At 41.1% G+C, this 22284-nt stretch overlaps 1 protein-coding gene across 1 annotated transcript in view; it reads right to left on the reverse strand.

The window, feature by feature from the left end:
- LOC112956466 (deleted in malignant brain tumors 1 protein-like) overlaps positions 1-22284 on the reverse strand; it is a gene marked incomplete at both ends in the record, with an annotated part of 38205 nt that overhangs the window by 1153 nt on the left and 14768 nt on the right. Inside the window, 2 exons of the mRNA XM_026049989.1 lie at positions 6051-6368; positions 6677-6745. Coding sequence (XP_025905774.1) covers positions 6051-6368; positions 6677-6745 — 387 coding nt within the window. The remainder of the gene's footprint in view (positions 1-6050; positions 6369-6676; positions 6746-22284) is intronic.

A 22284-nucleotide genomic window follows, 5' to 3' on the forward strand; every position in this document is an offset into this window, starting at 1 on the left:
CGAGACCTGCTGCCCTGCACGTCTTCATTTAGAGCCCTCTTTAGAGCAGAGTTTGCCTTTAGAGTTGTTCTGTGTGTTTGGAGAAGTGGGCATTCTGTATCTCCCATTCTCCCTCATGAGAGTGGCACTAGGAGGGGGTATGGAGGTCTTCCGAGTGCATTGAGTGGCTGTGCCTAGTGGTGAAGACAGGACCTTTTCAAACTGTGAGAGTGGGAATTTTGTCTCAGAGCTACTTAGGACCAAGTGGATCCACAGTTTTCTTGGKGAGAAGACTAATTCTTCCTTTCTGTTTCTAACATATATGCATCTTGCAAACATGCCCTACCTTAGTGGAAGTGCTGTGAAACCATCCTGAGAGAAGCAGTGAGTGTCACACAAATCATCCTATTTGCCTACCTTACTGTTGAATTTTCTCCCTAATCAGCACTTACAGGAGGGTAATAAGTTATGTGAAATATACTGGTGGTTTACCTTGGCTACAACTGGGTAGGGAGAACTCACCAGCTGGAATGAGTTCTGTTGTGACCAAGGGAATTKTGGTGTCTGCAAAAGGATGAGAAATGGAAAAGTGAACAATGCTGGTTGCTCTTCTGAGAAAGTTGCATAAGGTTCTTCAATTACTATGAATGAAATAGTTGAAAGGGGTAGTGTTTGAGAACTATCTGTGCAGGAACAGCACAGCATTATGATCTAAAGGGAGCAGGTGCCAAAGGTTGTTCTAAATGTGAGCACCCCAGCCCCTTGACTGTTCATGGTGGTGTTCACCCTACATGGGCAATTTCCTGTTATTGTGGCTGGGGGGCATCCTCACCAAGAGAAACGCAGGTGCTCAGGTCATGTGTTTAACACCACTGAAATATTTTTTTGAAAGTTGGACTCYGTTGGCTATAGGAAATTGCACAAACTGACAGTCATTTCTTTTGAAGGGAATTTGCTGTAAATTCTTCACTTTCTATGTTTCCCTATTTCCCCCTTCCTCCTAAGGCCAAGCCTCTTTTCCCCAGGGCCCCAGTGCTCTTTTTAGGCTAACTGTACATGATACATATGTTCCCAGTCAGAATACAGAGCTTCTGGAGAACTGGCATTCGCTTTCATACAGATAGTTGTGCCCACCACCCCAAGTGTGTGCAATGGAGGGAAGGATTTCTCTCTCTCTCTTTTTTTTTTTTTTTAACTTTTTTTTTTTTTTTTTTTAACCATCACTGTTATTTGTATTGCAGCGCTGTCTAAAGGATGATCACAATTAACTACCAAGGCTCACCTCTTCCTGCAGTACCTTATAGCCTAAGAGGTATATTTGTTTCTTGCTCAAATTAATGACTGATGAACTTCTTGTCCCTTCCTTGTTTTTGCTGCAGCATAGCAGATGGCTGGCACAKCATCTTTTCCCCAGAATAGGAGCGCAGATATTTCTACACATCAGGCTTATATCTGAGGGCTGGGTACTTACAGAACATTCTACACATTTATCTCCCTTTCAGAAGGAAAAGCCTTTAGAGATCTGAAGATACAAATGAGTTTTATGGGTCTGGAGTATATTTTTCTTTCAGAGAAAGAAATCATGTACACTGATGACAACATAATTCTGTGATTTTGAGTTTGTAGGCACCATTAAGCTGCATCAAGGATACATGCCTATGTTACTCCTTGGTAGGTCTGTGATTACAATATTTTCATTTTGGGACATTTTGCTGTCACCTGGCAGCCTTCTGAAGCCAACTAATGCACATCCWTTCAGGAGGGCAATGTTTCCTAGTGGTCTCTTTTCCTTTAATTCCTGTTGCTGATCATGATCAAAGCTCTTTCCATCTGAGTACAATGTTTACTATTTGGTTCTACAAAAGTTGGCTGTAAAGAAAAGTCAGCAATAGTGTGCTTGGCTCATTTCCCAAGATCAAGGACTAAACTACTACTAGCCTACTGAATAAGATTACAGAGAGGAAAAATAACACTGAGAAAAGATTACTAAGCTGTTGATCCAGGTGTTGAGTAGTCAGTAGAGATGTGAAAAGCATTAAATAGAAGTTTAGTAACAAGACTTTAGCTATCTAAATCCAGGTGGGAATGGTGAGGAAGAAGCAGATCAAAAATTCTCTAGGTGTTTCCAGATCTTCACTTAAAGTAGATTTGTTGTGATTTACCTGATATTAAAAATGACTCAGTTTTTTCTTCACAGTGTTGAAGATTTACCAGTTAGTTTCTACTGCTAGAAATTAGGGCARCCGAGTCTTAGACTTTGAATGTGAATATATTTTTCAAAATAAGATTAGTGGGTGGAGCACTAGACAAATTTGCTTTTATTTTGTAATGCTGCTGCCACTGGTACTGAGTCACAGCTCTGAACTTATAGCAGCATAGATAAGGTTACAGAAGAAAAGCAATTTTAGAAAAGAAATTTCCAGTTGCCCTTGGTAATTGTTCATGGTATTATGCAGCATCGTGGATTAACAGATGGTGTGGGTGTTAAATAGCCAGCCACGGTTGCCATGCTGTAATGAGCTCCTCAGCCTTTAACACTGAAACTTTGGAACAGGGCAGATAGAGTGACAGAAGGAAATGCAAGATTTGCACTCTCTCTGGAGGATGAGATGAGCATTTTAAATGACTTTCATCAAGTGAATAAATGTCAAAAATCATCAAGTTGAAATCCAATAAAGCCAGCTTGCAATGCACTGCTCCTAGGAAGGAGAGAAGCAATTCACAGATGCAAAATCATCCTTGTAGCTGGCACAGCAGGACCATGCAAAACTGAAAGCAAAGTTGGTGCTATGGTGAGCCATCTAATTTCAGTCTTGCTCTCACAGACTCACACATGGGAGCTAATTATTCTCCTTGGCACAGAAGAGACCTCAGGTGCTCAGCCAGAAATGGCACATTTAAGAAGACAGAATGGAGAGAGTTTGGATGAAAGAATCAAGAAATATCTTGAAAATCGTGAGTTGTGAGGAGCAGTTTAAAGAGGTGAAGTTAGTCTATGTGTGAATTGCCCTTCACTATTTTGTGGATACTAAAGAAGAGGTCAGCAATTGGCTTCTCCACTCTATGCAATCTGAGCCTGCCGATTTCAGTTGCTGCTACTTCTTGTATTGCAAGAGTGGGAGATGGAGCAGGACAAGCGTGTTGGTGGGCACGCAGGGGAGAGACGTTCATGTTTCTAAGTGATCCAAGGCACATAGTGTGTATCTGACTGCTCCCTACCTCTGTTCAGCCCAAGCAGTAGTTCTGTGGTTGTTGCTGGCTTGCTACCCACTGTGGCAGGCGCAGATGTGACCAAGTCATCCATTTCCGTGGCAAAATAATCTGCAACAGCTGTGAGGGAAACAAAACAATAGAAGCAATGAGCAATAAATGATCAATGGGAATAAGAACAGAATTAGAGAGTTCATTAAAATGATTAGATTTACCATTTTGGTGAAATAGTGAGAAAATACAACAAGCCTGGTTTCAGAGAATGAAAGTGGAATCACTTGTAAATATATCTCAGGTCTTTGTCACCACATAATAGAGCACTACACATAATAGAAATGCATCACATAGTGRTATCATAGAATTCTATGGTTCTAAGGTTGGAAGACCTTTGGACTATGAAATACAATGATAAGTAAATAATGAAAGCTGCCGTTTTCGAGCAACATTACTAGTTTAGAATACTGGACTGAAGCAGTATTTTTTTACCCTTCTTTCCTTCAATTTCATTTCTATCGGATATTATTTTGGCATGACTGTTCTTACTTTGAGCAATTATGGAAGGGTTTCCTGGAACTGATGTACCAGCATCTCCTGCAAGCGGGGGTGTGGAAACCAGTGATCCTGTTGTGCTTCCAGAGCCTGTGAGAAGACAGAAAAATAGGAAATTGGATGTTGCTGGGTTAAAGAAGGGATTGTTCTTTCTCACAGTGTTTAATTTGTAGGTACCTCCCATGAATATTTTACAGATCCACATGGTCACATCAACTTAACTGAGCGAAAAAAACAATATTAACAGGATATTTGTCATGATATGAGTCAGTGTACTGACTCGTAATCTTTACTGAAAATAAAGACATCACCTTCATTTAATACTAAATAACAAAGACAGTAGATACCTGTGCACCTGTGTTATTTCCTGCTGCATCCCTTTACTACAAGAGTTGCAGTACTTCTGCCTTGTATTACTCAAAGTTTTCTCACATGTCATGTGCAGTTTGAGGTTTTGCTTGCCTTTGTATGGAGAAGTCTGGAGTTCTGTGGCAGTTGTCATAACTCTCTCTCTGGGAAGTGTTGATGTGGGTATTGAACTTGTGGTCCTCTCTGAGGATGCTGGAAGGTACAGGAGATAAATTATTAGAGAACTCTAAGGATRGTCATGAGAACTGAGACACGATTGAAATAACTTAAACGTCAGGTTTGGGAAACAGGGATTAATGCCGCAGCCCCTAAAATTGTGTACTTCAAGACTTCTAACTTGAAGTAAATGATTGATGGCAGTGCTCCAGATGATATTTGGAAATATTTGCCAGTGACACTATCAATGCAGAAATGGATGTGCAGAATAGGCAAAAGTGCAATGAGCTTTGATGTTCCTAACCATCTACCCAACCTAACTTCACAAAAGAGCGTAAACTGGCTTGYGTGATACCTTCCCATCCAGAAAAGAGTGGGAGAGCTAAAGATTTCTAGTGAATCTGATGGGAAAGTAAGCATGCTTTCTTCCTGCTTTGCTTTTGGTGCTATTGCACATGCCTACAGAGGAGCCAGCTAAGAGGTCATGCAGATGTCTAACAAGGGATGTTCTACACTGTCCTTAGAATAATCGCATTCAGCAGAACTCCACAGCATAGTTTTCGTGAACTGCATTTCTTTAATCATTCAAAATAATGATTTAGCAGATGGATGTGGTGTTGCACCCCAGATCTAGGATGTGGAAGAATGAATAGCATACTTTCTTGACATTATATAATGTACTGGGTATTTATAGAATAACATAAACTAACAGATATGAAGAAAAAGTCCTACATAAAGAATGTTATGTCCATAGGTAAGAGTCCCAAACGGTTCAGTGTCATGCAACTTGCTTTGTTTTTTTCCTTGTGTTACATTAATCTTGGTTTATTTGCCAGTAAATTTCACAGAAAAGATACTGTTTGTATATGCATCCCCAAGCACAAGCCATGGTATTGCTACAAACATTTTTTTTCCTTTTAAGATTCTTAGAGCCTGACATTTGAAAAAAGTAAATCTGACATAACTCCATGGCTCTTCCTTTTAAGATTATTCTCATTTAGCATAGCTTATTTTAAAAAATCTTGAAATGCCATTTTTTTCTTCTAACAAAATTTTGTCAGTACTTGGATGATGCTTATAATTTTAGATTGACATTTACCTTCATACATGGTAGTCTATAATCTTAAAATACATGTTTCCCCTCAGCAGAGATGCACCTTTCTAGAATACCATCTACCAGARCAGARATCACATTATTTTTGAGTTAAAAARCAGTGTCTGAGAATTTGGGGAGACAGTGAAGTACTACAGAGATGCTCTCCCAAAAGTCCTGACTTACTTGATGGTGCAGTTGTGGAGCGTGTCGCATCTGTGAATGTGGGAAGAAAACACAAAGATTGGCTTTTATTCTGCAGTTATTAATATTGCTTCAAAATAGGCTACCTCAAACTATATGATCTTTGATTTCAATTATATTTATCACATGTATATTTTTACTTCAAACACACCTATCTCCCCTCTTCTGGATGCATTGCTATTTTTTCTTAACTGATTGCCTTTTTCATCATAGAAACAGCCTCTAACCAGCTGTTGACTAGAATAGTCCTGGATTTCCTTCTTCTCACCCTTTTCATACTAAGTGCTTGCAACAACCGTTCCTGGCATTTTGTACCAGACGYCCTTTTTCTCCCTCAGCACTAATCAGTCTGTGTACTAGGGGCCTCTGCATGTACACAGTTCAGCCCTAGTCCAAGGCTTGCAAGTCCCGTGATGATTTTCTCATACCRATGGTCAATAAGAAAATCTGAAGAGATTTTTGAGAGGGAAGAGATTTCATTTTTTTTTACCTGAACAGATGACACCGATGTCTTCGTTGTGCCTACAGTTGTTTTCATACCAGGGGAGATGCTGGCAGTCCCACAGGTAAGATTCCTGTCCTGTACACTGCACATCATCCAGGAGGATATTTCCTTCACCAGGGCCAAAGTAAGACCACCCCAGGACAGAAATGGGTTGGCCACAATCCAGTTGTCTGCATACAACTTGGGCATTGTTYGTATCAAAGGAGTCATCGCACACTGTCCCCCATTCTCCTCTGTAGTAAACTTCAACTCTCCCAGCACATCTGTCCCCTCCTTGTACCAGTCGCAATTGTGGCGGATCTCCTGAAACCAAAGCACAAACCGGCAGGTAAAGATCTGTTYATTTATTCCCAGGGTATCTAAATCTCAAGGTGGTTAATTTTGCTTGTATGCAGTGCCTTGTTCCCATGGCTGTACTGCTTGCCTGACTTGATCATCACATTAGTGTATCATTGATGGTGCTGGGAAGATAACCAGCTCATCCAGAGTGTTTTCCCTGCACCTTTGACCAGGGAAATGACCAGTGAAATGGCCAGGCCATTTCACGCTCGCATGCATGTCCTACCCTCTTACCTGTGTGTCAAAAATACTTTGTTCTGAGAATTTCTTACCTGCTGACTTTAGATCCAAGTTGCCTCCACCTTTCGTGTTTCCTGCTGGTTGCCGCCACACTGCACTTGCTGTGGCAGATAAGAAAGTATGTTAGCACTGATGTAACACATCATGCATTTCTAGGTATGTGGTGTGGTTTTGCTGTGAGGTGATATCCTGTAARGGCTTATACAGGGTTTTTACAGTGTATGTTGATGTTGAGGTGTTTTCAAAGCCATCCCACAGTTCCTCCTCCTCTCTGGAGGAAGAGGCTTATTCTCTTATATGGAAGAGAAGTGGTAGTGGAAGAAGAGCGCAGAGGAGCCTGTTTATGGCATCACCAAGAAGAGTTATGATCCCTGAATTCCTCATGCACATCCTTTGTCTCCRATGAAGGTGCGGGTCCCTGTGACCTGAGTGGGCATTTTCTGCTGTGGCACTAGGAAAGCTTGCTTACCTTTTCCAGGTGTCCTTACTACAGTAGCAGAAGCAGCTAAGGACCATTACTCTGCCCAGACYGTGGCAGCTGGCAGCCCAGCTTTTGAAAATACAAAACCATTGTATTTTCAAATGCCTCCTGGGGTCTGCACAGGAGCCCAGGCTCTGCAGCGAGGGGTTGCTGTTTGTAGAGCACCCTCTACATTTGCCAAGCAACTCGATTTTACTATAACTCTGCCTATGTCTGCAGGGCAACTCTTCCACTTACAATCTCTGTTATTTCCTGTTAGTTCTGCCAAGTTTGGGGAATCACAGGTGAACTGTTTTATCCTCATAGGGGATTTACTTCTTCATCTGCAGCAAAACCATTGAGAATATGTAGTGACCTTCTTCTAGTTATTCCCACAAAAATGAGGAAAGCTCCAGTACGTCCTATCSTGAAGAAAAGAATCCTAGACCTCTATTTCTACTGCTTCTCCTGGTGCAATTGCGAGCATACAGAGATATAAACTGAGCACTGCAGGACATGGTGCATGAATTTTTAAAACCACTGGAAGAACTTTGCAGATCACAAAGGATCAGAGARTTACAGAATCACAGAACAGAAAGAAGAAATTCCAAACTAAAAGAATACTTGGAAAACACCTTCTTCTTGTAGGAGAGCAACAGAAAATGCCATTCTTTATCATTTCCAGTTTTAAAATGTAACCTGTAGATTTGCTGAATCTTTGCTTCAGAAGACAAATTAAACTAATCATTAATTGTATGAAGTGGTTCAGCAGTATTTTAAGGTACTCTGCTCCTGATTCCCAGCAAGCTACTCTGTATAATTCTACCTCTAACTTTTCCCTTCAAGCATGAAAAATTATCAGACTGTACCTGTTTCATATTGAAGAGAAGTGCTTAACAGAAGCATCCAAGTGAGACTCAAGGGAAAGTCCATTTTCCACAGGGCTGCTGGTTCTGCGAAAGAATTGCACTTTCAGAATTTATATTAGATGAGTTCTGGTGTTGGTGTGCAATTTGATCTTTCTTGTTGAACTTCCAGATCAATGCCAAGGAAGTGATTTACTGCATGTTTTCGTTTCACAGTGTACATCCATACATCCGGATAAGTAGATCCAGATCATACCACTGTTCCGGCCTGGTTACCAAGGTCTTCCCAAACACCCCTGGACACCTTCGTGTGATGATGTGGTTGTTCCAGGAAGCAGCAATTTAYTTTTGGAGATGAGACTGTTTGGTAAGGATTCTCATGACAGCAGTTAGCTCTGTTCCCAAATGACTTTTGTAATTACCGTTACAGATGARATTGGCATAAGAAGCGTATCAAAAGAAGGTCAGCATCTTAAAAGAAGGTCTCAGCCAAGCTCTTTCTATCCACTAGAGACTATTCCTATAGARAGCAGTTCGTAAGCTTTTTCAGATTTCTCATGTTTAACCTGGGACTAGATTCCTCCAGCACGCTCCTGAGCTGAAATTCTTTCTTTTTTACCTTCAGCCTCTAGAGCACTGAAACAGCTGTAAGAAATGTCATAAGAAATTATGGTAAAGGTATGGAATCAAGAAGTGTTCAGGGAGATAAATAGCAAAAACTGCTGAGCTACAGCACCTGAAGAAGTGGATGCAGGTTTGGGCTGGATGGTGATAAATTAAGTTAAATCATTCGAGTCATTGGACCTTTGCCATCAGTATGTTAAGGAGAGAAGGGCAGGACCGGCTACTGTGCCCTCAACCTGGGAAACACAAATATACAACCTAATTAGTAAAGGAGTAGAAGAAACCCCAAAAGTCATCATGAAGAAGAAATATGCAGCACACTGTGCTGGAGACTGTCTTCTACCTCYTCTCTTCATGGTATTTTTTCAGATTAGGTAACTTGCATCAAAATAGGAGATCCTACCTAGAAAAGTCATATCTATACAGCTGGAAAAGAACTGCTTCTAATGAAGCCATGAATCTAGAAGGATCTTTCCAACCACATGCTTTTCTCCCTGGCATGAGGTTGCCTCTGGTACTGTTGATTTAAAAATGAATGTCAATTCCGTCTTTCTGCAAATGCTTTTCATATTTTCTCAGCACACTGTGACGTATAATATCTGTCTAGATTTCCATGCTCTTACCTTCCCAGTACCTTCTTGAGCGAAAGTCGTGCCAGTTATTTAAATACTGCTATTTCTCTGTGCGTGGATTGTGGATTGAGTGTTATTTCCTGAAGTGACTGAATAACTTTATGCTATATCATTATTGATATTTCTGTCCAAATACCTCTAAGCGAGGCCTGAACAGTACGGTATATATAAGGAATTTCTTTCCTGACAGTAATTAAGCTATTTTATAAAAATATTTTTACTTTTGAGTGAAAATGAAATTTCAGAAATGGGCCAAAACTCGAACTGAAGTGTCATGAAATTCTTTCTGTCTTGCAATTTGACCCAAATCTTAGAGCCTTAATTTAAAGATTTGGATCTAAACCTAGATCCAAGACACAGAAGCTGATATCTGTGTGCCACTTCAGTGAATCCCACACCCAYGCTAAAGCCAACAAATGCCAGGCTGCGTTGTTGGGTGACTCTGGACTTTCAGTGATATTCTGTCGAGGAAAAGGAGAGCATGTGACTTAAATACTTCAGTCTGGTGATTCAGGCGAAGCAATTTGCCAGTAACGTACTTGTCCAGGAAAACCCCTGCAGCTGTAGCATGGTCATGGGCAGGGGGTTGGTATCAYGTTGTTGTGCTGCAGGATTGTTGTGTATGTATAAGCTGAGCAGTGAAATTTCAGACCGTCTCTACCTGGAGCTCAGGTATAGCAGTAGGAAGATAGAGGGAGCACAGGTCCCTAGCTAACATATATCTATTGTATGTAAGATATACGGCTGAATGCAAATAATCTTGAATATGAATAAGATCAAGGTTTTTTTTTTCCAATATTCCTTAATCTCTCTGATAAGAAACAACCTGAAGAAGTCGTTCATCTCAGCAGGCATATAGAGGACTCAATACTCCACTATGCAGCTCTTCCCTGGTGAGTTTGGAGCTCTCTRCAGGCTCCTTGAATCTTACAGCAAGGGCAGAAGAACTGCACATCTAATCCTTAATGACAGGTGACGAAGAATGACAAGGCTCTACAGAAAACATTGCAACTCCTGTCACACACATTGAAGGCACCATTAGAAAGGAGATGGTAACTCATCAGTCCAAACCTAAACAACCATATTAATCCTGTGTTGAAGGAAATACTGGAGATGACAGTAGGGCTGACCTTTGTGGTCTTGGCATAGTCATCTTCTTGTTTTCTAGAACATCTCCTTAAGGAAATCTGTTAAAATTTGCTCATAGAAAACAAACAGCATTTGCCTGGTTTGAAATAGCCTTATGTGATAGTTTGCATGTTAGCTTTCCTCACAGAGTGCTGGAGTTTGTCTGCTCTGACCGGATAAAACTACCATTCCCTGGCAAGCTCTTTCCAACTATTTCAAATTAAGTATGAATTCCAGAAATTCATATTAGGAAATATAACATCTGAATACTGACAGCATCGATTATATATAGTATGACTTACATTGTGCATACATGGACAGAGGTATGTATGTTTGTATAAGGGTGCTAAAGTGGAGTTTCTCAGTGAAGTAACTTTATTCTGCAACTCTGATGAGGCAGCTTCCTCACTGGCAACATTTTCAAACAGAGGTARGATGGAGCTTGCCAAATACATTTAAATATCTAATTCTCATGGAAAGCAGCAGCATTACACTCTCCCCAAGGATCTGGATTTCACAGTTTACATGTCTAAAAGCATCCCGAAAACGCAGCAGTGTCCTGGAGGCTGCTACCACTGGAGGGCAGCGAGACACTGTCCTTGCAGATTGAGCACATTCCCGGGAAAGATAATCTTAACATACTACTCTTTTAGGGTGCATAAAGAGACCTCCATTTTAGATAAATACCCGAAAAAGTAAGCAGAGATCAAATAATCATGTWTGCTTAACAGACAAACAGCAGGGCAACTGCTTCCATTCCTCACTCGTCTCCTGCCAAAGCTCAAGATTATTCTCTGCTCAGTAGAGACAAATGAAGTTCATGGGAAACTGTGGCCCCTCTGAAGTATCCACCTGTTCCAGCTTCCCTTCCAGCTCTTCATTTGTTATATCTTAATGAGGATCTAATCCATGACACCTGGTAAACCTCATAACTGGCTTGGTGAGGAATTTTATTAAAATGTCTCTGAAGGAACTATCAACTATGTACTAACCGCATTTCTTCCATACGTATATTTCTTCTACAAACACTTCTTTGTATATCGTCTTCCTTGAAACAGAACAAAATGCCAGTGTGTGAACCCACAAAATGCTGCACTTTTGTTTCGTACTCCAGTAACGTATTTGTTGATATTCCTTGATGCAAACATCAGTCTTTATGAAAAATGTCAGCTCTCAATCTTAGAAAAACACAAGGTCTGATTCTTGCTTTGGTTGTGTTAGTAACTCTGAGTTCACTCAAGTATTTTAGATTATGCACAGCCTAACAACAGTGAAACTGGCCAAATTAGCTAAAAGGCACATTCTAAAACTTCCATTAAGTTGTTGGATACTAAGCCTTAATTTTGAATCAGCCTGAAGACTTGACAAGAGGGTAAACCCATGACCCAGCGTTGCTCCTACCTTTGAGCAAGAAAATAGATTAGAGGTAAGTGTGCATAGTTGGATTTGTGTTTCATTGATACTACCCTGAGGAGAGATATAATGAAAGATTCCACCGCCTGTAAGTACACTTGCTACTCTTGAAAACATTTGCTACATAACAAATCCTGGTTTTATGCTGACCAGTGTCAAATCCCATTCCCATCAATATGGCAGGAACCACATCTGCTACCCAACTGTGGCAGAGGTGTTAGCTGCCTGAGGATTGCATTGCGTTCAGCCAGTCAGCATCTATTTTCGTTGCTCTTTTAATGGGAACATAGGCCTGCAATAGTCTTCCTAAGACACCGTTTGTATTATCAGTTCCACAAATCTTTTTGTATCTGTTTCCAGCTGCGTGTTAAACCAAAAATGGGGTTTTTTTTGTACTCTTAGAGATTCCACAGTCTCTCTGTGCTGACAGTATAAGATATAGTTTTTCTTCCAGCCTAAACTCACTCATGTTTTGTATGCTGATCCGCTCTTGAACTGACATCGTCCTTTACCTAAAATAGCATTTCTCACTCCTCAATGTTTACAATTTTTATGCACTTCTGAACTTTTCTGGGAACGTTTGTGGATGTTCTGAGAACATTTCTGGGAATCCTCACTGCTCTGCGGGGATTTATGGGCTTATAAAAATAAAGGGGAAAAAGATGCAATAGGAAAACTGGGCAAGCAGGGGAGCCAAAGATCTTTTTTTCCCACTTTCCCCAACYTCCGTCCCTGTCTCTGCTTCCCTCAGGAGTACCAGGCGGTACCTGATAACAGCAGTGCCTGCTGCTGCACACGTGTGAGCCTAGCAGGYGGCCGGCTGGTTCTCTCTGTGTGTGGCAAAGGATAAAGATGATGATGAGGTGTCGCACGGCTTTGTGGTGTGCCCTGCATTCCTAAATGCAATGATCTGTTGAGATTTGGAGACCCTGTGCTCTGTGTAGTTGCTAGCTCCTGCTGAGGCTCATGATTTTGTGTTTTCCCTGCTGCTGTTACCCAGGCTAGCTGTGTGCATCTAGCCCATCTAGCCTAGCTATCTAGTGTGTGCTACCCTCAGATTCATCACTTAGCTGCCAAACTAAATCTCACTTATAATTAGGATATATATTCTTTCAATTCTCTCCTTTTTATTTCCAGATCTAAGCCCTCAAGACCTGAAGTGAAAGATATCTTTGCGCACTTAAAAACAAACCAAAACAAACCTACACAATCATGTGACTTTCGAACAGATTCCCCACATTTATGGTCAGTTTACTGCTACAACAGAGAGGAAACCTTACATATGAATTCACAATCTGTGGACAAAATTGAATGTTGAGTATTTGAGTACAGCTCCCTGTTCCCAGAGGTAGTGCCTTGGTGTAAGGTCATCACCCAGTCTCTGAAAGCCCCATCCCACCCTCTGGGAGAAAGTCCTTGTTGGAGATGATGGCTATGCCAATGTAAATGGTATCAGTGGACTTGGCTCTGCACACAATACACTCCGTCCTGTTACCCAGCTAACTTAATTGACTAAGACTTTAGGTCAACACAGGTTGCTTATCTTGGCACGTGCTGTGTTCTTGCAGCTTATCCTGCTTTAGCGTTTACATGGACAATAGTGTTCTCTTAATACAGAGGTTTTTCTCAGCTTCCAGCAAATCCCTTTGATCTCTGTAGGGGTCATGGAAAGTATCATCGGTTCCAGTGATTGCCTCCTGTGTCCTTTAGCTTTTGTCATTAAGAAGACAGAAGTGGCCTTCTAGTGCAGTGTGGCCATTGGGAGTGCCAGGGAGTGAGATGTGACCAGCACCCCCCTTTTAACTTCTTTATTTAGAATCTGATAGTGAGTAAAATCAATGCAATAAGATGTAAAGATCAGTGAGTAAGGCACACAGCCTAACCTAATGCTGACTTTATCAAAGTTTGATTCAATCTAGTGATAAGATTCAGCTGTGAAAGCTGGATTTCGATTTAGAGCTTGATCTCTTGAAGCTTTGGGGAGACCTGAAGATGAGTGATTTCAGAGGATTTGTGTTCTGAGCCTCTATGAGCTTGAATAATGGATATATTAGCGATTTAAAAGGCACACAAAGACAAAAAAAAAAAAAAAAAAAAAGACAGCACATAAATGGCCCAAACCCAACCCAATTAAGTCCCAAATTAAAGTCATCAAAGCTCAAATCACTGGAGAGATGGATACCATAAGTCAGCATTTCCGCAGACCTGATTCATTTACCCCTTCTGATCCCCTTCTCAGGGAGTTCATGGTATTGGGTAAAGGAAAACAGATAAGGGAAGCTCACAAATCCCTTGCTGGAGAAAATACCTGGTGTGGCCTAACCTAAGTTTTTTGTGTGTGTATGTGTAACAACACTTGCAAAATAATCCCTACTTGTGATCCTTATTAGAATAAGTGATTACTCTAGTGACCCACCCAATAGTTCTGCTAAGGATCTGGAGATTTCGTTGCAAAGAGCCCTTTCCTTTATGCAAACGACCAGACAGGAGCAGAACAGGGGACATCAGCACGTGCGAGGCTGCAGGAGCTGCTGCAGACGGTCCCCCAGGCCCTGGGGTCCTGGAGCCCCACTCGGCCCCTCACTTGGTGCTGCCCCTGCTCACACTCAGCGGTGGAAATAGGCCAGGGCGGCTGCTTTGATTTTCCTTGAGAAATCCAGGCAGCGTTGCTGTGCAGCTTAGTTCCCAGCACGTGGAAGATAGACATGCAGAGCTGCATCAGATTTCGATATATGCTTATTGGAARTGGTGCTGTCTTTGTTTCACTAGTTACTAATGAAAAATGATCTCATGAATAATTAACAAGGGGAAGACAAAATTTCATTGTGATATCTGATTACCATGAAGGAAGATAACAGGATTAAACTGGAAAACAGTATGTTTTAACATGTGTTAAATGAGACTGCATGGGAAAAGAACCACAAATGTAGGTTGTTCCTGAGAGAGATCCCTCTGTTGTGAATTATGTGCAATGGAGAAAACAGCCAGGGAAAAGCATGGACTTGTCTGCTTCTCTAAGAGGAAAACTAGGCAGCACATGCAGCGTGACTACTGGTTGAAAGCCTGATTTCCTTTTTTCTCTCCAGCTTCAGAAAGCTTGTTTTTTGTCATCGGGATAAATGTGAGGCAGACTCTGCAGAAGGAAAAGACAAATATAATCTACACCCCCACCATTCTGGCTGCATCTAGAGAACAAAGTCAAATCTCACTTTGGAAGTATTGTAAAGGCRATTAGAGAAAATGAGCAGTAAGAATCAATTAAGCTAACGACATCATTTCATTAGTAAAGCTTTCTWCCCTGCATGAGTCCTCATTGGCTTGGATATAAGAGAGAAAAAATGCATGTAAAAGAGAGAGGCAGATCTTTTTTTTTTTGTCTGTGCATTGATTTTTTTTTTTCCACAGCACAGGCCATGCAAACATACATACAAAGGTATAGGATTTGTTTCTCATGATTCTRCTAGTGCCTAGTAATAGGTAGCACCTATCCTGTAAGTGATCACCTGTCCATATTTTAGTCAAAAATCATTGCAGTTCTTCAACTGAAAAAAAGAAAGAAGGGATCTGGAATCTTCTGGTTTGGACATAATTGCATATATATTTATTTATGAGCAATGTGAACCAAGAGATACAGGGCTGGATTTCTTGTGGCAGTGACACTGACAATGTCTAGGGCCATTTCACCCTTTATCATAGCAAAAACCTTGCAAAGTTACCAGGGAAACACAAAGTCTCCCAAAGGGAAATTCCTGGTTACACACTTCCATTTTCTGATGTGGTTCTTGTAGCAGGTACCTGGCAAACTCTAGCCACTGAGCTGCTGTACAACCAAGGTGCAGTGGTTGCACAGCCGACTGTGCCAGTGCTCCTCGGCATGTACATCTGAGCATGGACTAAATTCAGATTCCAGGTGCCTCCTGACCTCAACAACTCRGACAAGGGTCGCCTCAGTCTCTGTGAAAACGCTGTTGGAGGCTGCGTTYATGCCCTTCACAGTGGACATTATCCAAGACAATATTCTCAGACCCTTTCCCAAAATGGGTGATCCCTGAGGTTGGAGTGGTTGGTGAACACTCGCGCTGGCTCCCCACAGCTTGTGCCTTGCTTGTGCTTCAGGAGTCATCGCAGGCTTTTCCCAGTTTACCTGGTGATGGGCTTCAACACAGTCCTTGCCRTTATTCCTTCCATCTACCAGTCTCAGTGACGTGTCTGTTAAAAGGAGATCTGACTTAATAGGGATGCTGTGGACTGCTAGTACCATCAGAGTCTTCATACCAAAAAAAAGAGAGGTGAGCAGTAAGCACTGTCATGCAAGGGAAGATCTTTATTACTCATTTGTAATATCATCACATCATTTGATATAAAGCCTGTACCTTTAGAAGCGTGTAGAAAACATTGACAACTAACCCAGATCCATGTATAAGAGTGAATTGTGCTTAATTTATATCCATGAAAAAGTTTCTAGCAGATAGATATGATTGTAATCAGTTTTAAATTCAGTCTAGGTGAGTACCTGATTATTTCCAAGAAGGTAGAGAGGATTAAAGCACAAGGTTAAGAGATTTCCATTGGAGAAGTAACTTATCCTTAGACAGGTCATTTAAATATATTATTTTCTAAAGGCTGTTTTTATTTGAGAAAACTACACCACTGGCTAACGTAAAAGGATTTATAGACAGCAGTTCAAGCTTGGATTGGAGTCTCTGGAGGATCCTTGGTCCCAGTACAACACTGCTGTGGCTCCATGGCTGATGACTTCTTCTCTCTTCAGGTTCAGGAATCAGTGGTATGGAGAGGAGGAATAAAACTGCAGACACCACTTCTCTGAGGAGCTGCATTCTTCAGGAGAGGGTTTGAGATGTAGAATGGTTCAAGTATATTTCTGCATTGGAAATTCTTGCATTGGTTCAAGTATATTTCTGCATTCAATTTTCACCCCAGAGCCAAAAAATACCTTACATCAATCAAGAGTTAGTCTCAGAGTTTTCTTACCACATACATTAATAATAATAGGTTCTACAACGAAGAAGAGAAATGGATTATCTCTTGTTACTGGAACTAAAGATCAAAAACTTGAGTCACAAAATACTCAGCCTTGTGAACTGCAGGTAATCTACAGAAGAAATCACTGATACTTTGAGTTCATTATAGATTATCATTGGAAGAAGTTTTTCTTCACTGCTTCTCATTGCTAAACCAGTTCTCACAGGGATATGGGGGTCTGTCACAAGAAGATGCCTGCTAAGATTTCTTCTAGATGTCAGTGATTTACAAGCCTTAAAGATAATGTATATCTTCATTCTGCAGACCCTGTAAGAACGATCAAAGAGAAAAGCAGTGGTTTGAGCTTGCTGGTAGGTATGATATTCATCTTTGATAAGTCTCTAATAGCACACAGAAGTGAAATAATAACATATTCTGCATGACTGAGTCAATTCCTAATGATATCTTGGACATACTTAAACTGTTGCTTACAGGAAATTCTTGAAATGAAGAAAATAAAGCAGAAAGTATCTGAGCAGACAACACTGGCAGCTTCGTTGTGGTCACAATTATGCTTCGACCCTTCGCTGTGGGAGCACTGCCATACGTAAGGCTCATTCCCTCTGCACTGCACATCAKGTAGTGATCATCATGACCCCAGAGCCTTCTCCAAAATGGGCTGCGCCTGGTGCTGATGTGGCCTGCCCATCCAAGCAGTCTGCAGATGAACGTTGCTGATATCCCRGAGATCACCTGGTGGCATCTAACTACCTGAGAACGCTCTGGGGATTAACAGCCCTCTGAAACTCAAAGTATTTACCAGGTTGCCAAATCCTTTCTCCTCCATTATCCTGTTTAAAACATATTTCCTCTGCTTTCTACAGTCCCACCTGAGTGTCTGACTGTCCTCGAATAGCACCCCCTGAGCATGCAGGTCCAGAAGACCTACAGCCTTTCCTGGGCTGCATCATCCCCTCTCAACGCACAGAAAGCATCTCTGCAGGACTGCTGAGGAGAACAGCAGGAARTACTTGGGCTCTTGATTCACCTCTGCCTTTGCTGTGCTTCTGTTATGGCTCGGCTCCTCTCATGGCCATATCCTATGCCTCAGGCTGATGATTACGTTTAGAGCTTATAAAATTTCCAGTTTTACATAAACAAATTCCCAACCTACCTGAGCAAACCACACTGGCATCTTCTTGGTGCCTACAGTTGTGCACTGACCATCCACTGTGGGAGCATTGCCACAGGTAGGATTCACTTCCATCGCACTGCACATCATCCAGGAAAATGTTCCCTGATCCTGGAGAGAACTGTGCCTTTCCCAGAGCGAAGCGAGCATTTCCGCATCCCAGCTGCTGGCACACGACCTCCGCATCATTCATGTCCCAGAAATCGTCACAGACTGTTCCCCAGCTTCCTTGGTAATAGACTTCAACACGACCTTCACATCTGGTCCTACCATTTATCAGYCTCAGTGATATTTCTTTGAGAAAGAGAAGAGAAAGAGGTAAGACTTTGTTGGTTGCCAGACTCATGAATTAAAATTCTGTAGTAATTCTGGAATTGATCCAGTATATGACACTATATGTGACTCTCCTGGTGTTTAATTTGACTCTCCAGGAAAAGTGAAGAGAGCAGTGTGATTAGTGCCAGCTGATATGGCAATTGGCATATGGCAATTTGCAGTCTCTTCGTCTTGTCGTTTGAACCAAAGCTCTTCTGCTCAGGCTCGGCAGAGGTTCACATTTACCTAATTTAGTTTTTCATTCCCTGCTTAATTCTGATCATGGGGTTAATAAGAATGAAAGATATATGTTAGATAACCACTGGTGGGCATTTAACTATTGCTATATTAACAATGAAATATTAACTTTAATAGAAGCTGGATCAAGGCTTTATTTATGGAGATGTGTGATGRGGAGATGAAATTAATATACATCTTACACACAAAATGAGCACCATGATCTTCTCAAAGCTAAATAATCTTTTCTTCTAGTATTTTAATATCACTGAAAGGCTTCTGAGATTTTCTAAAATGTGTAAAATATCCTTCTTAGGTTTTGTGTGTGTGTGTGTGTGTGTGCGCGTGTGTGTGTGTGTGTTAGAGGTAACTCCATCCAACAGATATAATCATTAGTTTACTAATTAATGCAGTGCCTTTTTTAAGACTGTGCACTATAAAGAACGTTTATATGTGTAAAAGAAGATCTTTTACACATAAAAGGTCTCATCCTTTCAGTGCTCTGACCAAACACATATACCTTTCAGTTGCAGTTGTTAAACCTCTTTAAAGATCAAGAATACCTGGTTAGTATCATGAAAACTACATAAATAACCACTTTCACTGTGGTCAAATATGCTACATTTTAAGATACCCCTCTGATGCATAAACAAATAAACTATGTCTTTTGAATAAGATGTATATTTATGTTTTAGTTACATTTATTTCAAGATAGAAATGATCAAAYAAACAAGAAATTGAAATTACCAGGTATTTCAGTTCCAGTAGAAGCTGGACAAAATACACATTTATTATAAATTACTTCATCCTTCTTTACAAAATAGTTTTGCTTCAGAACGTGTTCAACAAAAGTCTTTGTAATTTGTGTTCTGAAGAGGATAAAAATGCTGAGACATGAGATTGATAACTGTCTTTCCTTGCTAGCAATTGGAAAATCAGCAGGAGGCAACTGCAACTTGTTTTTCCATCTAACACATACAGAAATTTTTTCAGGGTTAAGTTTAGATAAGCACCCAAAAGTCTGAGTCCCTTCTTCAAAGGGACCTCACAGAGTCTTGGTTCCTCTTTCTTATTGTTGYCTGTTTTTGTACTGCAAAGGAGCTSTGGCTTTCAGCCTTTGGATCTGGTCCCTGATCATCTCCCTCAAATAAACAGTCTACAGAAATTCAGTAGAAGCTTTGTCAAGGTCAGGCATGGGCAATTAGGACCTCAGACTCATGGAAAGAGTCCTGTGTGAAAGCTGGTTAGTTCTGTAAGGGCGGGATGTGCCTCGGGATTGACCCTCCTTTTTGACGCTCCTCTCTAGTCTGGCAGTAACCAAACACAATTGCTTAAAACAGTCTGCTAGGCTACAGGTGGGTAAAAATAGTGTGATTTTAGTACGAATATATCAGATAATCTCTGAATGACACCTTAATCTAATGCATAACTGGATGGAAGTTTGCAACRGCAAATATCGGTCAGACTGAAAATCAGGGAAATTGTGTAGGGAAGAGCCTTACTGGCAACAACTCTAGTTTAGGGGAGCAATTTTCAAATTGACAAAATTAAACATTAACCAAAGTATTTCTTATCGTGACATTTCTTGATAAAGCAAAAAGATCAGAGTGTACCTGAGCAAACGGCTGTGGCATCTYGCCAGCTGTCACAGCTCTGTCTATACCACCCCCTGTGAGAACATTCCCACAGGTAGTTCTCATTCCCTCTGCACTGCACATCATCCATGACGATATTTCTTGATCTGTGAGCAAAGGTGACTTTTCCTGAAGATGATACAGCATGTCCACAAGCCAGCTGGTTACAGACAACTTCTGCATCACTCATGTCCCAGGAATCATCACAAACAGTTCCCCAGGCTCTTTTGTAAAACACTTCAACATGCCCTTTGCATGGGTTCCATCCATTCACCAACCTCACTGACATTGCTTTGAGAGAAGAGAATTTCACTGAACCTGGGAACCTCATGGAAAAGCAGAATCGGGGCTCATGTGGGTTGGAAGGGAGGTCTCTAATCAAGCCACTGCTCCTAGCAAGTCTAATTAGAGGAGGTTGCTCATGGCCTTGTCYAGATGAGTTTTGACTGTATCCAAGGGTGGAGATACCAGCCTTTCCAGGTCCCTGTTTCAGCATCTAACCACCTCATCATATATTTTTTTTTTCCCCTACTTCAAGGTGGAATTTCCCAAATGCCAGCTTGTACCTGTTGCCTCTTGTCCAATTGCTGTGCACTTCTGAGAAGGGCCTGACTATTTTCTCTGCATCCTCCCAACAGGTAATTGCAATCAGCAATAAGAGCTCCCTTTGATCTTCCCTCCTTAAGGCTGAACAAGCCCAGGTCCCTCATCCTCTCCTTGTACACGTGGTGCTCCAGCTCTCTGACCGCCTTGATGACCCTTCTCTGGATTCACTCCAGTATGTCGGTGCCTCTCCGGTACTGGGAGCCCAGCACTACTCCATGTGTGGCCTCAGGAGGGCTGAGTGCAGAGGAAGCACCACCTCCCTCGACCTGCAGGCTCTGCTCTGCCTGGTGCAGCCCAGATGCCATCGGCATTCTTGGCCACAAGAGCACATTCTTGCTCATTCAGCTTGTTTTTCACCATGTCCCCAGGTCCAAAGATGCAATCTACCCCACTGTCTCTCAGCCTGTGCTTCATAATCTTACTGACACTTAATGTCAGAGAGATTGTTTTGTTAAGGATGAATGAAGGTGGTATAAAGCATGTCATTTCAGCAAAGCATTGCTCATTTCACTAGCTAGGCATGAATATGTATTTTCCATCTTCTTAGAAAGCTCCTTGTTTTTCAGTCTCTGGCACAAGGCTGTGCTGCCAGAGCACCCACCTATTTTATCTGAAGGCAATAATATTCCTGAATAACTGAAGCTCTGCAATATATTGTCCACAGCTTTACTGCAAGCAGYGGACTTTACGTGTGAACATTCCTCCGACACTAATGAAAAGCCAAGGCTCATTAACTCACACTTAACAATTAGATAGGATGCAATTTAGAGACGTTCTTGGCTTTATTTGCCATTAAAAACTACTAGAATAAAAAAAATGCATATGTTTCGTACCTGGTATATGCTGTTGCATTATTTTAAATGGAAGTCACATCCAATAGTAAAGGAGCAATGTGCAACCTTTTTAACCAGTGAACTTATGTATACATATATATTTTAAAGATAAAACTGCCAATATTAAAAGCAATGATACAGGATATTTACCAGACTCTTCAGGTCCTGTAGAACCTGTGAATGAATAAAAAAAGCAGAATAAAGCACCTTGTTTCAGGACTATTATATAGAACTACAGCAGAAGTTGGATACTTTCTGAAATATATCAATTTATGACTCAAGGAGATAATATGAATTTTCTAAGTGTTAGTATAATTAGTATAAGTAGTATAATTTATAAGTGTTATAACCAAGATGGTGTAATCACTAGGAAAAAAATAACATCCTCAAAATAAAAACAAGCAATATAATTTGCTAAAGTCAGAGGACTAGGGAAGAAATGTTGCTGAAACATAGAAGTATGCTGAGAAACTGAAACAGTGACAGCTGATGTTTCTCTTTTAATGGTTTCTTGCTGCCTTTCAGAGTCAGCAGAGTCAGTTCAGAAGACTCCGGTTAAAGAAGAAACTCAGTGAAGTATACCGCAGTGAAGACAGAAAAATTAAAGGTCTAAAATATCCTCTAAAGAGCATCAGTGACTCTCCTTTCAAGTCCATGAGTGTATGATAAGTGCAATGGGACTAATTTCTTGTATCCCTGTTGCCAATATGCGCAATT

The sequence above is a fragment of the Nothoprocta perdicaria genome, unplaced genomic scaffold (genome assembly GCF_003342845.1).
Source record: "Nothoprocta perdicaria isolate Ctin4 unplaced genomic scaffold, notPer1 scaffold_637, whole genome shotgun sequence".
Lineage (NCBI taxonomy): Eukaryota > Metazoa > Chordata > Aves > Tinamiformes > Tinamidae > Nothoprocta > Nothoprocta perdicaria.